The sequence below is a fragment of the Lonchura striata genome, chromosome 3, assembly GCF_050655825.1.
Source record: "Lonchura striata isolate lonStrDom1 chromosome 3, ASM5065582v1, whole genome shotgun sequence".
Taxonomy (NCBI): Eukaryota; Metazoa; Chordata; class Aves; order Passeriformes; family Estrildidae; genus Lonchura; species Lonchura striata.
Window position 1 is genome coordinate 96,530,451 of NC_140705.1, and position 19,027 is coordinate 96,549,477.

Sequence of the window (19,027 nt, forward strand, 5' to 3'; positions counted from 1 at the left end):
GCCATCATTGTTTGCCACAAAAAGCTGAAGTCGGGTTAAGAACGTGTTCTTTTTCTTTCCTCAGTCCAGTAACTTCTTACAAAATCCAATTGAGGCACCACAGATTTTTCCCTTTCCTTCTAGATGCTTGTGTTCTCAGGCACTTTTTGACAACACATTAATTATTGTGATACATGAACGTGGCATCTTTCATTTCCACAGCTACGTGCAGCCAAACCAACAGAATATTTGCTTTCTGCCATCAAAAGCAAGAAGCCCAGATGTGAATGCCACCCTGTTCCCTGCAGAAAAGCCACTGCTTGCCCCAGGCCAGGTCAGCCACAGTCCTTTCCCCTGTAGTCCCATTGATAACCTGAGTTGGCAGCTCTTGCTAGGAATCCATCTGCTCCTGTTTGGAGAAACTTCTCAGTGATCCTGAACCAACTTGATACTTGTGCTGAGGGAAAATGGCAATTCAGAACCCACAAAACACACCCAGTCTTAGAACTGGAGCTGACAACCTTGTGCTTAGTGAAGGGAAGGGATGGCTGCAGCCCAGAGTTGGACTGCAAATCCACCTGTATCTTCAACACCACTGTATTTCCCAAGCCCTGATACCTCTTAGATATCCTACAAATTAGATTATTACACCTCAGGGATACCTATTACAGTAGATCAAGAGACTGGGAGAAGGAAAGGAGGAAAAAGTAGTGGGTTTGTTGTGTTTATTTTTTCCCTGACTCTATTTCCCTTTAAAGCATACTTTCTGTTTTGCTCTTTCTGTAGGTTGGCTAGCACACTAAACAAACAGTAACCAACTGAGGACCAGTCTGGAAGGACTGAGTTAGACAGTAGATAAAAGACACCAAATCTATCCAGAAAGAAAAGCAAGCCACATAGATGACCCTCCAGAGCCACTACTTACTGGGTAGCAGTACAGGTAAAACCTCACAGTCCGGCTTCCAATCAGTGGGAGCAGTTTAGCATCTCATTTACAAGGCCAGTCCCCCAAAGTAGATAAAGCTACCTCACTTGCCCAGGTTATGTGCTCAGTATTAACACCACCAGGCCTCCCTAGTCTCTGTAATATGATTGGGAAATATGATACACCTGTCCTGAATTAGAGGAGATAGGTTTATCTCATTTCAGAGCCAGCTCACGGATGGGTGGAGATCAGATCAGCTGTAAGAAATTCTTTTTATTGTGTGACTTGTTACTTGCAGTAGGGTGAAAACGTCTTCTAAGGTGATCTCATGCACTCTGAGGGATATCTTCTTATCTCTAATGTAGTTTATACAAACCAAATTGGTTTTTGCTTCAAACAGCCTTCTGTAGAAGAAAATCAATTTCAAGATGCAATGACTGCAATCCTTCACGCCGAAGATCCATTGCAAACATACCAATGCATGCTCTGGCAATGCACAGCTGCAGCAACAGGACAAGCAATGCCTGTTATCAACATACAGGCCGTGTCCAAATCAAGGTTTCACATCCAGGGAACTGAATAATCCACTGCCACTCTAGTAACAGTTCCATTAACAGAGCTGAAAGTATGTTGTGACTAGGTAAGAAAATTCTTTTTAACCCCTAGAGCATTCTGGGACAGCCATTTCAAGCACTGGATCAGTTATCAGTCAAAATAAATCCCCCCTGAAAGTGCAGGGTGCTGATCTGAGATCCACCCACACTCTGCACCTCTCGGTGCAGGTGTTTTCATGCTCAAATTATTTGAATTCTCCTTGGTAACTCAACAGCCTCACACCTCCGTATCTTGTAAATCCATCCACCTTGGCCTCCATCAGCTGCAGTGTCAGCCAGTGCTTCCCACCACTGCCAGACTCCAGGAAACCTCCTTTTCACCTTGCCTTCTGCACAGCCCTCTCCCAGACCAACCTCCCAAGGATTAAGGATCTCACAGCAGCCTCAGTATGAGGATTAGAATGCCCTCTCCCAAAGCACAGGCTCTCCTGCTTCTGCTGAGATGATTGCTGCACGTTCTTGTTGTCAGTGGCCTCAGGCAGCTGGAGTCCAGGAACATTTATAAAAGCCATGTAAATTGTGTGGGCTTAGGCCAAGAGGGTCAGAGCTGATGTTAGTAATACCCTTGGATCTGGTTGTGACTATGCATAGGCTTTGGGTGTGACTGCATTTAGAGAAAACAATCATCTCTGCTGCATAACATAGGCTGGACGGCCATGGGCATGATCCAGGAATTGTCAGCAGGATCAGAATTCATGAAAACTGCTCAAAGGGCTTGTAACACTGATTCTTCTGAAAACATTTCAAATGCCAGAACACCATTACAGCACCAGGATGTCAATCTCCATTAGAAGAGGTTCACACAACTGTTCCAAAGCAGTGAAAAGGAGGCAGGGTTTTATCTGGCTGCTGCAGAGACAGACACATGGATCATCAGGTGTCTCCACGGCCAGAGCTAGTCAGGACCACAAGGTGCATGTTGAACACCTGACATGAGCACAGCTTGGGCCACAGGAGCAGTGCAGAGGCTTGTGTTCTTTCAGAAAACTGTAGACTGAGGGGACTTCCTTTGGGTGGTGTGTTATAAACTTGTCCCCATGGTGCAACTCTGAGTCACTAGGGCTCTTAAAAGTAACCCTGAATACATTCCTACTGACTTTCGGACTTCTAAGCCTTTCACCCTGGGAACAGTCCAAATTTCACAATATCCTTCTTTTATTGCATCTATCAGGTTACATCCAAGCTTTCAGTGCTCGTTCTCTTTCTCCTCTTTGGTTGGTTGGTTGGATGGCTGGTTGGTTTTACAACTGATTTTAACCCTCTGCAGCAGCAACACTTTGTCTGAACACTTTTTCATGTAAATCACAGGAAAAAGAGAAGCATCACTCATTGTGATGGACAGTTGATAATTATTACACGAGTGTTTATGCAAAACTCAACCTTGAAACAGAGTCATGACTTCTTTTATAAATCACACGGAACCAGTTTGGGTTTCTTTAGTGCCCAAGCAGTATCAGAGAAAACAAAACAGCTCCCAGCTCAACAAAATGGGCATCCTTACCTGTAAATTTACGTGCTGCTTTTTGTCACCTTTGTGCTAAAATGAAGCTCCATTCGAAACTTAATTAGATTTAGTTGGAGAGGCAGCAGCTTGCAACAGGTTTTTATTCTTACAGGGTTCTGAAGGCACTTTCAGTGAGAAACAGAACAGTGAACATTGGGAAAACATCCATAAATCTGGAAAAATGCCACTGGATTTCAGCATGCAAGTCTCCACATAAGCTGGACACCTATATCACAGGGTTCCTTTAACTCTGCGGCCATGTAAAGCAGCCGCACATTAAAACTGGTGCTGGACTGATCATTCAAAATTAATTTAGCCACAACATTAATGAGCAGCAGAAGTTTCTTCTGTTGCTTGTGTGAAACCTCCTTGACTTTGCTTCCTCTACCCTTTCTATAAAAAATGTTAGCCCCCAGCTTTTCTCTGAAGCTTTTAAAATTGGAAATGTGAGCAGTGCAGATCACACTGCAGGGCTGTGATCAGGTCTGTGTTACATCACAGACCCTGGTCTGCTTAGAGCACTGGGGTGGGCTGACCCTGTCTGGCAGCTCAGCTCCTACTCCCTCTGCCCAGGAGGATGGGAGAAAGATTCTGAAGGGCAAAAGTGAGAAACACTTGTGAGTCAAGATAAAGACAGTCATGATGGAAAATGAAATGAAATAACCAAGTGATACAAAGGCAGTCACTTGCAGCCTGATGCCCAGCCAGGTAGAAACCTCCTGTAGCAGAACTCCTAGTTTTACCTTTGAGTGTCACATTATATGGTATGAGATGTGTCTTTGGTCTGTTTGGGGGAGCTGTCCCAGCTGTCCCCCATCCCAATCCTCTCCCCCAGCCCCATCTTGCTCACAGGGGCAGCAGAGTGAGATGGAAAAGGCCCTGACACTGTGCAGGTACAGCAATAACTAAAACATTGTTGTGTGTTATCAACACTGCTTTGGTCCCCGTCTAAACCACAGCACCTTATGTCATAAAGAAAATGAACTCCATCTGAACCAGACCTTGTACAGGCAGATAAAAAGGGTCCATGGAGACTGCCAGCCAGTACTGCTGGTGTTGCATGCTACAAAAACAAATCCTTGGCTTTTTCTCCCTTCAAGACACCCAATCGTCACTAAAATTTTGGGGAACTGTGGCAGGGAAATGAAGTAAGCCATCCCAAGCCACTCCTAGAAGCAGGAGAACGGATTAGCACTCAGGGCTGTGCTTGTCCTGAACCATCACCAGTTCTCCAGTCTTCATCCACCAGCCCCATTTTGCTGCTGCATTGCTGGATACACAGAGATCTTTGAATTTGGTTTCCACTTCTTTACCACTAAATCACTACCTCGACATGTTGTAACCTGAGGTTCCTCAGGTGAATTCCCGATTTCCTCAGGTGAACCTGAGGTGCACAGATGATTTGTGCTGTTACCTTGTGGTACTGCACTGGTGCAGAGAGACGATGAGCACAAGACACCTAGAAATCACATAAGCAGCAACTTAAGGACTGCAAGACTTCTCCAGCCCAACTAAACCAGATAGATTTGTTCTAATTGGAACATGGATATCCTTCAAAAGGGAGGGGAAGTGCTTTTTTTGACTTTTTCTGGTGTGTTTTGGGCTTTGGGGTTTTTTTCAGATAGCCTTAGTTGGTCCTTTAAAAGCCAGTAGTAGTTCTCACCTTGAGTTTGCTGCTCTGAATCTAAATTTCCCAAGGCACAAGAAGTGACTTACCTGGAGATCATAAAGGCTGTCACTAAGCTCAACAGCCAGGATTAGAATAATATTTTCTGCTTTATCTTATGTTCTTTCAAGTCAGTGCAAAATGCTACCAAAAAGCATTACTACCAAATGATGCTGGGGCTTAAGCAGCACTGGTGTGGGAGCCCAACTAGATCCCAATCAGTCACATTGTACCTGTTCACAGCATGACAATCATTTGTCTAGGCATTGAAAAAACACAAAGCAACAGAAGTTCGTCTGCTTTCAGTGTATTTTAATAAATGAAACCTGAAGGTACGAGTTGGATTTCAGCAGCAAGTTAACCTTTTCCCTGACACGATGCAAGGTCTCTCTGCAGGGGTGTTAAGCAGATTTGCTAAATGCCATACTGGGGTTAACTCTGGAGACTGCCAGACCATGGCCCACTTTATATAAAGCTCCCCAGGAGTCAGGCTGATACTCTCAGGCTTCTCTGAAAACATTGCTGATCCATAGGGATAATCTCATTTCCTGGACCATGAAATAAGCTGTAGCCTAAGGGTTACAGCTGATGGCTGTGTGAGACACAATCACCAGTTTGACAAGTGCTGCTGCTCCTCAGGTCTGTGGGGTATGTGGTGGCTTTTGGGCCTGCAAGAGACTTAGCTGAACTTGGCTGCTGCTCCCTGGTAGGGGCTACCATGCCCTATGGCCCCTCTCCACTGCCTGCCTTCCATTGTCCCCCGACATGTTCACAGCAAGCACTGAGCACATATTTTGGAATAGAAGGGGTTTGCTATAGCATTTGTATTTCCCAAAATGCAAGAGAGCTTCAAAGCTGGTCAAACAACTCCTTCCTAGAAACATCCCTGCAGGTCCTATGGGTCCATGTACCCAAGTGCACACACATATGTAGTGAGGTAGCTGTTTCTGCTAAAGCAAAGAGCAGTTTTGAGTGTTTTGGCCGTCAGGAGAATGGAGATTTTCAGCTTTGGTAGAAAACAGTAAAGCTAGATAGGTCTGAGGTCCTGCTCAGAGTGTACCTGCCAGGTGCTGAACTTCATAAACCATGCCAAGCTGTTCAGCAATTTGAATTTTCAGAATCAAGTTGCCAGCTGCTGGGCAGTGCCAGGCTGTGGGCACAGTACAGGTGTGAACTTGTTAAGCTTCAAGCTCTTGGGAGCTGCTTTCCCTTGTAAACACTAGGCAGGGAATTACTACCCCTTGCCTGTCATCACCATTGTGAGAAGTAGATGTGATATGTCCCTGTTCAATTGAAGAGAAGCCCAAGGTCCCTGCCCTCCTTTGTGAAATGGGTCCATTCCATTTGCAGTGTTCCCCTTTGTTTCCTGGCAGAGTGGTGGCACGGAAACAATGCCACCTCCCACCATGAAATGACAGCTTGCTCCAGCCCTCTCAGAACAGAAGCCCTTGAGGCTGGCACCAAGGGAGCTTGATGAGGTTAGTAATCACTGCAACACATGAAAAGCATTTTGCACTGCGACCTTTTGCACATAAAGAGCTATAGTAGTTTTGCTTCTAAAGCCAGGAAGATTTATACACATGGCTTTCTCCCAGCACTGAGGGAGGAGAAACTGAGGCAGTAAAATCCTGAAAGCCAGCAATTTATTCAAGAAGGGATGCTGAGAGCACTTGGAGGCTTAAAGCTTATGGTATTTCACCTGTAGTTTGCAGCATAGGAAACAAAGGATAGGATTTTCACTAAATCCTAGCATTTTTGGACAGAAATTATGTATTTTTTTTTTCCAAGTCACACTAACAGTCCTGTGGAAGTTCTTTTTGAGAATTGTTACTACACGAGGGCTGTGTGCACAGTTCTTGGTGATGCACAGCCAAGTCACCTTCTTTACAAGTTACCTGTGGCTGTAGTGACACTGCCCTGAATAGCTGGAAAGGACCTTCCAGTCTTCTATTCCTAAGACCCCTCCTGAGGTCATCTGCCCTCAGGCAGTCACCTCACTCCCCCACAGAGGCAGCACCTGACATGATCTCTGGTAGAAGACAGCTCCAAAAGCTGAGGAAATAATTTCTGCCTGGTTCTGGCTATGCTAAGTGACTTGGAGAGAGAGGTATAGGCCCAGGATGCCCTGCTCACCGGTGTGAATGGGGAATCCCAAATGCTTTTTTCAGTACTTTACATTGTGGGCTACAAGGTAACTGGGAAGCAAGCCCAAGTAATATCCCTTTTCCTTTCTTGGAGCAGTCTCTAATTTTAATTAAAAATTAAACCTTCACCGTTCCATCAGTAGCAGTATTTTATGGGAGTCCCTTAATCTGTAGTTGGGAAATTGTTAAACAGAAATATGACACAATTACCTTCAATTACCAAAAATATTACTTTTATGGAAGAAAAGTGAAAATCTGAATTAGTCCAGATCTGAAGCAGAGCAGTAAGAGACACATAGCAAAATTTTAGAGTTTGCAGTGACCCATGGCCTTCAGAGAGGAGAAATAATCACGCTACTGCCCTTCCTCCCAGCTTGACAGAAATGTATATCCTTTAATCTCACGCAGTGAATCCTCTGTTTGCTTGGGCTTTGGAGATTCAACAAGCACCGTGTGCAGTTAGCACAGAGCAGGATTCCCCCATCACTCACTGTTCTGATCCTGGCCCAGCCATCAAGGACTGCTCTGCCTCTGTATACACAACATGGACGTGGACCAGGTACCAATTCGGATGTGCAACACAGCTCCACTCATGCTGCCTGCAGAAGACAGAAACGTCCACAGCAAAGTGCAAAAATAATTCAGTGTCTTCCATTTGATCCCTGGCGATGTTTCTTAGCATTCCTTGGCACATCCCACCCTGTGCACCCACCTCAGCCCCCAAGAGCTACTGAGATGCTTGTTCTGCTCAGCCCAAGTCTCCTTTGGGCATTAAAGGCTCATCTACCTGCGTTGCCAGGGAGATAATCAACGCTGTGCATGATGAAGTTTTGTACAGCCCATTGCAGGAGCCCCAGTCCCCCTCTAAAACATTTCAAGCTTGTTCTTCTGCCATCCCTCCTCCTTGACCATCACCAGGCCAATACCAGCTGCATGCCTGGCAGCCAACATCCGCTCTTCCACCTGGAGTGCCATGTCCCATTTTGATTCAAGTGATTCTCCTCCTGTCCCATAGCACACAGGGACCCACAATGGTTTGGATTTGAGCCCCATCTGGTGCATCTCAGCCACAGCCCAGTGCTCGTCCCCGCCGCACACATCCTCCAGCAGGTCAAGACATCACCATGTCCCAGCGCTGGCTCATGGCTGAGCTCTCACAGGGGTTGATGATGAGCTCTTTGATGCTCTCATGGGTGTCCCCAATGGTCTCAGTGTCCAAGCAGAAGCGTGAAGCTATGTGCTCGATGTGTGAGCCAACTTTGCCCCAGCGCTGAGGGGAGACACACGACAGGAGAAACAGGTGAACAAGCTTCCTCCCCACCATGCTTTTATTGCACTGTTCCAGCTTCTAGAGGACAGCTGTCATCAAGCCTTTGTGGTCTGATGCTGTCAAGTACAAGGTCCCCAAACTCACACCAGGCAAAGCTCACACTGAGCATTTTTCCCATCAGAAGCACACTCATTTAACTCGGCCTCGGCCTGCCTTCAGGGAGATAATACATTACTAACAGCTTTTTCCCCAGGTCACTGGTTCAAATGCCAGCTCAGTGATTAACTGCAGGGAAATGTTAGCATCTGCTGCCTGACTGGCAGCCCATGTGAACTAAATTGCCAGTTTGGGTTTGACTTCTGCATTGAAGTATCCAGATCACCACCCTCACTAATAGACACCCTTATCAACACACTCATTTAAGAGGCAAAGGGCTGAACAGGCCAGAGTCTGTACTCCCAAATTGACTGTGCTTCCCAGATGAAGTCAGAGCACAGGCCATTTAATGTGCAGTAATACTGTGATGAAAGAAAGGGAACTTCAAAGAAAATGGGGGATCAGTGAAAAGGGCTCACCTGCTTGTTGTCACCTTCTTTACAAGGTGACAGCAGCACCTGGGAACCAGGGAAGAGGGTGTACACAGACAAACACAGCTGCTGCTGGCGGACATGGTGGTTGTATGTGTATGTCCATTCCTGCACAGAGGAAGAAAAAGAAAGGTGGTGAGAGAGCAGTGTTGATTCTTGCTGATCTTTTACCTGGAAAACAAACACTTTGGCTTGGATCCTGCCCCTTACAAAATCAAGCACAAACCTCAATGCCTTCAAGAGGCATCAGGAGAAGTCACTGGGATGTTTCAAGCCTCCCCAAAACTGCAGTTGTCATTGAGGGACTGCAGGTACCAAAGAAAATGTCTACAAAAGCTGCTGGAAGAACAAGTTTCATGAGACAAAAGATTCCATGCCAGAACTGGGCTGTGGTTGGAGAACAGAAGGATGGGAAAAAAAAACAGAAGAGAGGCAGGAACATACTAACCACACAATGTGCAATCCTATTTTTTCAGGGAAGAGCAGCAGAGATGTTTTGCAGCTGTCAGTGGGAGACAAGAGGTGATATATAGCAAATATCTGCAACTCCTGGGGTTCTGTTCCCAAATATCACAAAAATAAGAGGTAAATATCTGCTTTCTATCAAGATACTGGGACCAAATTTCAAAGGTTTGCTGTAATGGTTGGCTATAACCATTGCTACTCTCATTCCACTGGGTTGTCTTGGAGGATTTTTTCTTTTGTTGCTTTTTCATGTTCACCAGCTCTTTATCAGCTCCTCAGCCCCAGAAATAAAGTTTGGAGGAGCAGAGACTCTTTGTCCTGTGCAGTGCTTACCAAACAACAGGAGATCTTGGGGATTACCATCTTTTTCACCACTGGATGTTTCTGGGAGAAGAGCAGCTGATAAGTTTGATGAGGATTTGCAAATGTGCTGGACAAAGCACCATGGATGTACAGACACACTGCTTAACCCAGGAGTGTTTCACAGAAGTTTACTCCAATGTTTATTCCAGCTGAACATTTTCTATCACTCACCTGTGCTCGTATTACCCAAGAGCACCTCCTGAGAGGATCCCAGCCAAGGGATGTCTGCCTCCCTGTTATTTCTGTGTGCACAAGCAGACAAGAGCTGGTTTGGCTGATGGGAAACCACAAGCCATGCTTTTACACAACCCTAGACAGGGACTTCTGGAAGAGGTGTTTTGCTTGTAACTTTCTGTGAACATCAACTTTGAAATTAGAAGGAGTGGGGCTGCAAGAGCTTTCCGAGGGCTCCCATCCAGGGTGCAAAGCAGGATCAGCTCCTGCTTTGTAAGTGACTCTGAGCAGCAGCAGTGGGAGCAGATGGAAAGCAGGTTTCAGAGCCATGGCAGGACAGGTGAGCAGGGCTGGAGGACCAACAGCTGGCTGGCTTCACTATCAGAGTGCAATAACCCTGCCAGAGACAGCAAGTCCAGGGAGCAAAAGGGTTCCCACAAGAGACCCCAGGAGCCATGGCACATGCTTTAGCAAAGTACAGCCTATGAAAACTCTGAACATGGCGGGAAAGTAAGGGTGCAAAAAGGAAGCAGAGCAGTTGGGAGCTCAGATATGGAGAAGTCAGAGCTCCATGAGAAGTGATGTGAGCAGCAGTGTTGGCAGTGGAGGGGAAGGCAGTGCTCAAACATACGGCTCTTAGGCTGGAGCTGGAAAAATGGGGCTCTGGAGAGATTTCAACCCTTTCTGAGTGCTGGAGGGAAATGTGAAGAATGGCTGTCCTACTCTCAGAGCTAGGATGCCTGCAGCACCCCTGACTTTGAATGGTGGAGATTTTGGGTTGCATTAGCATGAGTTATTAGAGCAGGGACACGTTTCCAGTCCTTTGGTATTTGTCACTGCCAGCAGCTCTAACTCCTCTCCTCAACTTCAAAACAGACAGGTACAGGCATTTAACTCTTGGGAATATAAATCCCATTTTCATTCAGGTTTTTAGCCAGCTGGAAGGGAAAACACACTTTTACACAGCAGACCCAGCTCCACAAGGACTTCACACTGTGATCCTCATACTCTGTGCTTCTTAGCCCACTATTCCCCACCAGCTCCTGGAAATCAAACCTGGCTTTCTGAACAGCCTGCCCACAGGTTCCTCAGCAAGAGCTGCCCAGGATCTGGGTACATAACAAGCATTCATTTTCAAAGCTGTAATCCACACCCTTCTGGCAACCACTTTTCTTTGTCATATGGAGCAGGGTTCACCTGATCCCACAGTGAACACGTTCCAGACATCCCAACCCTGCACGCTGTCAGCTGCTGTGTAAACCACCAGCCTGGGAAATCAGGTGCCAAATTAGTCCAGCATCTACGAAGAACCAAACCCTATGGGGCAAGCTCCAACATCTGTTCTTGGCACCCATGCTGCTACAAGCTGCTTTGAAAACCTGCTTAACATTTTTAACCAGTTGCTGGTCATTTTAGCTCAGGACAGGGCTAAAGCTGCACCCATGAGGCTCCTCAGCAGCAGCCAGTTAATGCTGTAACTTGTGTATATGCTATATTCTTCAACTAACCCAGGCCATGGGACTTTTTGTTTGTTTGATATCTTCACTGAGATTATCTTACAGAAGACTATTCCTACCAGAAGTCTTCCATTATTTTTTATCCAGACCAGGCTACATTCAAAGCTTCAGAATATTCACATCCTCTTAAGGCAGAGCTATCCTCTCAACCAGCAGTGGACCATGGGATAGGAAGGGTGGTGATAACCATTCTCCCTAAGCTATTGTTCATTGTAAGAAGTGAGTGGCTCCAGAGCTGGATGTGTGCACCAGTTCCACAGCTGACACTGGATCCTACCCTCATGCCCCCAGGCTGTCCTTCCACTGTCTTTATCTCAGCTGACAGATTTTCACACTGCTCATCTATCTCAGCAGAATGGCTTTTTATGGAAGCCAGTCCTGTTGAAAATATTTTATCCAGCTCTAATCATGTCTTCTTCCCTTTCAGCCCTAGATGAAAGCCAAAGAAAATTATGCAGAAAATGAAGAAATTTGAAGGGGAAGGAGGAGGGAAGTCGTTTGAACACCACAGAATCCATGAAGGACTTTGGGTAAAAATACATGCCCATGGCCACACAAATTTTTATCTTACTCCTTTCTCTTCCCTTATTTTTATGAGTTGGGATTATTTTTTTCTTTTTTCCATGAGGAACTACTTTATCTCCTAATCCCTGGCACACTGACGTGACCAGCATAGCCAAGGTTGTGGTGGATGGAGCAGCCTATAGTACCCCTAAGGAGCCCTGAAAGGAGCTGGCATGGCTTCAGGACTGCAGACTTGCCTGAGGAGATGCCATCAGGGATTAGAGCTGACCCAGAACCAAAGAAAAATAGATCTATGAGGTAAAACTGACATCAAGATTTCCTGCCTTTTCAAAGGCAAAGATGGAGGGGTGGTGGAATCAGGAGGAAGAGGGTGGACTTGGTGAAGAGAGCATCACCAGCTGCACAGCACAACCAGCAACCCCCTTCCTCCAAAGCCTCAGATAACACCAACCCCTCACTGGAGGGCCTGTGACTGCTTCTCAAGGCTTTAGCATCATCTGAGCCGGCACCTGTCACTGTTACTCAGCATTATTGTGAACTGAGCAAATTATTTTCAAGAGTGACCTTTGGCTTGGCATTGCCTGGCTAGCAGATGGAGCAAGGAGCCCCTCAGCCCAGGCAGGAGCAGTCCCAGGGGAGCCCAGCGTTCCGTGACAGCAATGCCTCTGCTGTGAGCAAGAGGTCAGCCGTGCCCTAAAGCAGGGGTAGGAGCAAGAGAGAAGTGTTTCTGAAGAAGGTGGAACCATCTAATTATCCAATTATCTTCTTAAAATCCCAGAGAAGGACTTCCCAAGGCACACGACTGCATGAGTCACCTGAGGATACCGAAGTGCTGCCCTCATCAAAGACCCTGGGATACAACTGGCACTTCTACACTTCTCAGGAGAGGGAAAGCAAAGTACACAAGGGCCCAGGACAACCTGGGTGCAGAGACGACACTGCTGCCCCCTGCTCTGCTTGCTCAGCGTGTCTCCCACAGCTCCAGCCAGCCTACAGCCAGGGCAGGTCACGGAGGAGAAGAATGAAGGCTTTTGAGGGGAGGAGGGTCAGAAGAGAATGTTTATGGTTGAGATGTCTCAGAAGGGTCACTGAGTTTGGACGGATGCTAAATGCTCTTCAAAAAAAGGGCAGATCTAGTCAGCACACAGAAGACCTCAAACCACACCAGGCAGATCATCACACTGCCTTTCCTTCCCAAGAAGAGTCAAGGTCATGCCACTCAAATGCAATGGCAGCCACTCAGCTGCAAACCCCAGGTATTTTGGGCTGCAGACCCAGGAAATGGATGCTGCAGCCTTTCCCCTGTTTCCTTGCTTGTCTAAAAGATAGATGCCTGAGCTTTACATTCCTCTTGCAGCAACTGCTTACACATGTGTTATATCCAGGTCAAAGCATCTTCAGATTTTTTATCTGAAGTATGTCAGGTTTCCTGAAGCTGCTAATGACTTAAATAAATCCCAGTCAGATGTCTTTTCCAAACTCTATGAACTAATACCAACTGACACTTGCTTTGAAAAAAATAACCCCAACTACTCACATCTTTATTAGATAGATGAGGACAAAATTATGATCAATTATTTTCCCTCAGATGCATTTCTCTCATGAAAAACTAAATCAATCTGTTAATTTAGCAAATGAGATGCAACAAGGCGTGGAGTGCCGAGGCTCCAGCGGGCAGGAGCACAGGCAGAGTCTGCTGTGTCCTGGGGACTGCACAAACATCTCTGCCTGTCACTAGCTCAGGAGCCCTCTGACAGCCACCCTGAGGTTCTCAACCACCTCAATTCCCTCTGAGAGCCACCCCAGGGGACAGAACTCACCCTGCCCGCTGCCAGGCCTTCTGGAGAGGAAAGGACCAAGTGGATCCCCAGGATGATAAGACAGAGCTCTCCCACACAAAGATAAGGGGTCTTCTTCATCTCAGTGCCCCTTTCAGTGATTCAGGACCAACACCAGACACCAGCAATGAGGTTTTTTGAGACTTTCTAAGGGTGTAAGTCTGATTTCACCACTGAGTACTCATCTCAATTTATCCCAGCTATGGATGTAGCCAGAGGTCTCACAACAACCTTCCCCTACACTACAATTAGTAAAACCTAAAATGAAGAGCAATTGATTGCCACCTGACATATCCTGTGCCTCTCTCCTCAAACCATGACAGCCTAGATCTTCTCACACTGAATCTCAAGACTTTGTGCATGAAATGTTGGTAAAGGGCTGGGGTAGCCCAGCAGGCAGACAGCTACAGAAAGGCAATCAAAGCAATGAAATTACTGCTACTGTAATAGTGATAATAAAGATTTTGGACAGCCAGGATATTTCCACAGTACTTACTGAATGCCAAGGAAGCACAGCTTTGATTTAGCTAAGCCTATTTTTCACAAAATAAAGCTTAGGGTAAACAAGACGTGACTTCAGTATGTTAAAAGTGAAGATTATTGCTCTATTCTGGTGTATCAAATGCAAAACCAAGTAGAATTCAAGGCTGCTGCATAATCAATCCTACACAGCCTGGTGACTGTAACACCCACATTGTCCACAAGTTCAGGTGGTCTTGTGGCAACTGAGTCATTAAAATATAAGTTTCTATTCACAATAAAAGTTTAAACATCCTGTTTTAATCTGAACTATTCTCCATGGGTACAAGTAATAAAGAACTATACTAAAAAGACAGAAAAAGATAAAAAGGAAAGGCTTTTCTCTGTTCCTGCTGTGTACTGAGTGCAGTCATTCTGCAATCTGTTTGTAGTGCGTTTTTCTGTTCCTCTGCAAAGTTAGTCCTGGATGTGCACAAGAAATAGAGCTGCCATCCAGTGGGAAGTGTTGACCTATTGCAAACTGCTGCAGAATCAGAACAGGAAGATGAAAAGTTCATGGCGTGAAAAATTCTGAAAATTTACTGCACAGAAATGTCAAAACAAAATGTGTTTGGTAGGAATGAAACAATCCAACTTGTTGGCATGACATTTCTCATTTTAAAATACCACATCAAATTGGTATTTCAGAAAGACCAATACCATTTCATTTTGAAACACTAACTTGCAGCAGCATTCTTCATTCTGATTTTCCCAGATTTTTTTTTTTTTAAACAGCCAATTCATTGGAAGTTGCTATTATTGTTAGAACACTTTTCCTTTCTTCTGCAGAGCTAGCCCTGAAAAACCTGATGACCTGCTCTCATCAGCTTGCTGTTTGTGTGAAAAGTCCATGTAGCACTGGAAGGAAAAAAAAACTGTTCTGGAACATGGAAACCAGTGAAACTGTAAGAAGTGCTACTGTGTGGCACTTGCAATTATATTAACTACATTTTGTGAACTGACTAATATTCCAATAGTCATTGTTGATTTTTCCATGCTGTGAAACAGATATTAATTTCCTGCCTACAGACAGGCATGCAACTGCATTTAAGAGAGACATACATAATGACATGCTTTGTTTGCAGACACAAATCAGGGATATTTTAAGCAGTCTCCCCAAGCTGGGCCTTTTATATGCACAGCTACCTGGTTTGAATATGTAACCATGAGGGTTAAGGATGTACAGTCAAGTGCAAGCACACCACACCATGTCCTACTGAATTATTTCATGGCAACCATGGAGAAGCAAGGGATTGTTATCCTCCCCATTTTATAGCTGGGAACACAGAACTTACTGACATGCCCAAAATCACAAAGGCGAGTTTTGAAGCTGTGTGTATCTTCAGTGTCTTGCTCCAGAAAGGAGAAAGGCATATGTGCCTGCTCTTGGCTCTAAAATCTCCTAGGCTGTGCTTTTGGGAACATCAATTCATACAGCTTTTTCTCATCTCAATGAGACTGAAAAAACTGAGATCATCCTCATTAAATCCTTGCTAGTTTAATGGGCAATCCAATACTGAGAGACTGCAGACTATGAAGTTGCAAATGCCACTGCAACTCAGTCCATTCTGAGAGAAAAAAGGCCGAGAGATGAGAGGAAGTTATAATTCTCTTTGCCTTCGATCTGTGCAGCATGTGGTGTTCCTGGGCAGTGAGAAGAGCTCAGCACAGGCTCCCACGGGGATGAGTGGGACACACTGTCCTGTGGCTCCTGCACCAGTCCCTGCAGCTGCCCGGAGCTTCCACCAAGGTCAGTTGGAGCTGCCAAGGTTTAATGATAGGCTGCCTAAGGAAAGACACTGGCAGAATGGGTAAATCCTCCAACAGAGCTTTAGCAAACTTAAGGAATCATCTTCAAGCTGCCCCCATGGCTTCTTCCCATCCAGCATCATGGGGATACACAACACATCTTACCTGTGCCTTTGGCACTGTGCCCTTGCTGCTGTTACAAGGAGTTAAGCTCAGGATGGGGAACTCCTGGTCTTCAGACTTGTGTGACTCCAGGCAGCTCTGCCTTTGCCTGATGATCCCAGTCTGATACAGCGATTCCTTGGGAATCCTGTGGGAACAGCGTGAAAACAACATTGTACTGGCCCACACACAGGGAGGCTCAGTGGGGTGAGGTTGCACCATTTCACCTTCAGAAAATGAGGGGTGGCAAGATCCACCACAATACTGAAGCACTGAGAGCAGCACATGGACAGGGATGCTGCAGAAGCAGCGCTCAGAGATGGATGGCTGACCTTTGTAAGAGGAAAAATAAATAACTGCCCAAGGCAAACAGAGGAGCCAGGAGTAGGCTGTGAGCAGCCTTCAGCTTACAGGAAAGGGGAACTTTACAACAAACTGTCACAGAGCCCTGGCATTGCCCATGATGCTGCTGTGCAATGCCATACATGGCAAAAAAAAAAAAATAGTACGAAAATGGCTATAAATCATCATTTTCACACAGCAATTCTGCACTCAGCTATTGCACCAGCAGGTCCCTGATGGTATCTCCAGAATTGTACCAACCTTTCTTAGGATGGCTCCTGACAGGGATCAGAGGAATTAATGCAATGGCTTCTAGTGTAAATTGGCAACTAAAAGATATCTGCAAAAGCAACAATATTTATCAAAGCATTGGGCAAGGAGCAAGGCAGAGCCATCTGAATGCAAGTCATAAGATCTTAGAGTGAATGGTTTCACAACAGAGAAGATTTGAGTGCCACAGAACAGTGTGAAAGGACTGGAAATTAGGTGCTTGTTTAATAAGTAGGAGTCATTAAGTACCAAAACACCCCTGCGGACACTACGGTGGATTTTCTGCCTTGGATACTTTTGTAAGGAAATTCACTTATTTCCCTACACAGCCTGTTCCACAGCTTGGGCAGGAAGATATCTAATGAATTCCTGAGAGCAAATGGGAATAACTGGTGCTTTGTCCCTCACCAGCCCTGCAGCAAATTGCTTGGAGGACACAGATATCACAGAATATCCCGAGCTGGAAGGGACCCCCAAGGATCTCCAAAGCCCTGCAATATGTCACACTGTGAGCAAGCTGTGCAGCACAAAATTCCCTCTGCCCTTCTGTGAAGCCCAAGGAAGGAGATGCCTATGTCTCTGGGGCAGAAGAAAGCTCTGTGGGGCAGGAGGGAGGGATGAAGCATCCCACGGAGATCACACATCCGTACCGAAGTTCAGGATAAACATTTTCCAGGTACCACTTGAAGCTGTGGCATTTCAACTTCTTCCGCAGCTCCACTCTGCTCTGGATGCTGTGGGAAGAAAATAACACAGAGATGGAAATTATGAAGGTGAGACCCAACACACCAAGAAGGGAGGATGAGAAAAACCCATCAGAAATGCACCGACAACAAATACAAGAGCATCAGCAGCTCTGTTTCTCTCTGTATGAGCTTGAGCAGTTATTTTGATCTGTCTCTTTGGAGGTCTCACTTGGTAAAATGGCACGATGACATATTGTCATTTTAACAAGGAGTCTGGATCTGGGAAGGTTCATGGAAGAGCACAGTAATTTAAAAATTATTAGTGAAAAATGTATGCTGTCTACTATAACCCTTACCTGAATATATTAACATACTGGGAAATTAAAATATGCTGTTTGCTATTCTAAGTTACTCTTGGTTTACAGGACTACAGGAGGCCTTGATTTGCAAGAGCACCTAAACATGCTGGTAAGCCAGCAGAAGTTAATCACACAGTGAAACACTTTTCTTTTATTAATCAGGACAAAATTTCTACTGAAGGATCATGCTGTACAGTGACATTTTCAAAACTCCAGCTCCTCCCTGGGCCAGCCTCCAGCTGTGGGGTTGTTATGAACTGGAATTTTATGGAATAGTCAGAAGCCTCCAGTACCTCCTTTTCACATAGGTTAACTTCTCTATACCCTAAGCAGAGGACAGAGCTGCTACTTAATTTTGTGCTGATGGATGGGAGGAGAATATTAATTCAGAGGAAACAGGGGAGTCACCAGGACTCAAATTATTTATCCTGGAGATTGAAGAGTGATCACAAGGAATTCAAGTTTGGACTCAGAACCCCTTGGAGTCTGAAGGAAACTTTCTAAGAGCTATGTGAAAATGAGAAATACAACACAAATATTTACAGTCCTCCTGACAGGGAGGCATTTCTGACTCATAGAATGAATGGAAAACTCCCTGCACACAAACACTTGCTGCCTTCCAATAAAGCATCGGCAGGTCAAAAATGTGATGATTTTCCTGCCTAGCAGCTGCCACCAACACCTCTGGACTCTCCTTACCAAACTCCGCTCTGGGATCAGAAGTAGTTCTGTGTTATGTCAAGGATAGGACAGAGGCAGAGGGGGTTTTCCCCCCCTGAATTTGGTTCACTCACTGGAATAAACCAGCACCGCATTTAAACTGGCAGTTTATCCACCTCACTGCTGTAGCACGTGCCTATCATCAGTATTTTATTGTCACTACAGAAACAACACAGGTGGGTTTCCACAGCAGGGAACATCTCTATGAGCACCCACTGCAGCAGGCAGGGCACAGGCAGGGAATGAGCAGGGCACAGGCAGGGAATGAGCAGGGCACAAGCAGGGCACAAGCAGGGCACAAGCAGGGCACAAGCAGGGCACAGGCAGGGCACAAGCAGGGCACAGGCAGGGCACAGGCAGCACAGGAAGAATCCTTACTTCCCAAAAGGCCTCCCCTGGGCTGCGGGCCGGGCGGCGTAGTAGTACTGCTTGAACTCGTCCATCCACACCTCAGCTGTGCGCTTGGTGTTCCTGAGGGAGGCAAGGGGACATGCTGAAACCAAGGAGGCATGCAGGGTGACATCCTCCAGAATGCACCAACTGATCCATCCCTACCCTCCTCCCACCCTCAGCTTGGTCTTCACTCAAGCCCCCTCTGAGCCAGCCCATCCCTCACTTCTACAGAATGTAGACCTTCCTTCCCATCACT

At 45.9% G+C, this 19,027-nt stretch overlaps 2 protein-coding genes across 6 annotated transcripts in view; both read right to left on the reverse strand.

The window, feature by feature from the left end:
• CAPN13 (calpain 13) overlaps positions 1-4,824 on the reverse strand; it is a 72,074-nt gene extending 67,250 nt beyond the window's left edge. For all 3 annotated transcript variants that reach the window (XM_085575850.1, XM_085575851.1, XM_085575849.1), the window contains exon 1: positions 905-4,824. The gene's annotated coding sequence lies outside the window, so the exon portion shown is untranslated. The remainder of the gene's footprint in view (positions 1-904) is intronic.
• A 155-nt stretch (positions 4,825-4,979) lies between these two features.
• The window catches only part of GALNT14 (polypeptide N-acetylgalactosaminyltransferase 14), a 93,316-nt gene continuing 79,268 nt past the window's right edge, over positions 4,980-19,027 (reverse strand). For all 3 annotated transcript variants that reach the window (XM_021537019.4, XM_085575873.1, XM_085575874.1), the window contains 5 exons: positions 18,757-18,849; positions 17,264-17,347; positions 16,005-16,149; positions 8,678-8,797; positions 4,980-8,102 (listed from right to left, as the gene is read on the reverse strand). In XM_021537019.4, the coding sequence (XP_021392694.3) occupies positions 7,944-8,102; positions 8,678-8,797; positions 16,005-16,149; positions 17,264-17,347; positions 18,757-18,849 (601 nt within the window). In that variant the 3' untranslated portion in view covers positions 4,980-7,943. The remainder of the gene's footprint in view (positions 8,103-8,677; positions 8,798-16,004; positions 16,150-17,263; positions 17,348-18,756; positions 18,850-19,027) is intronic.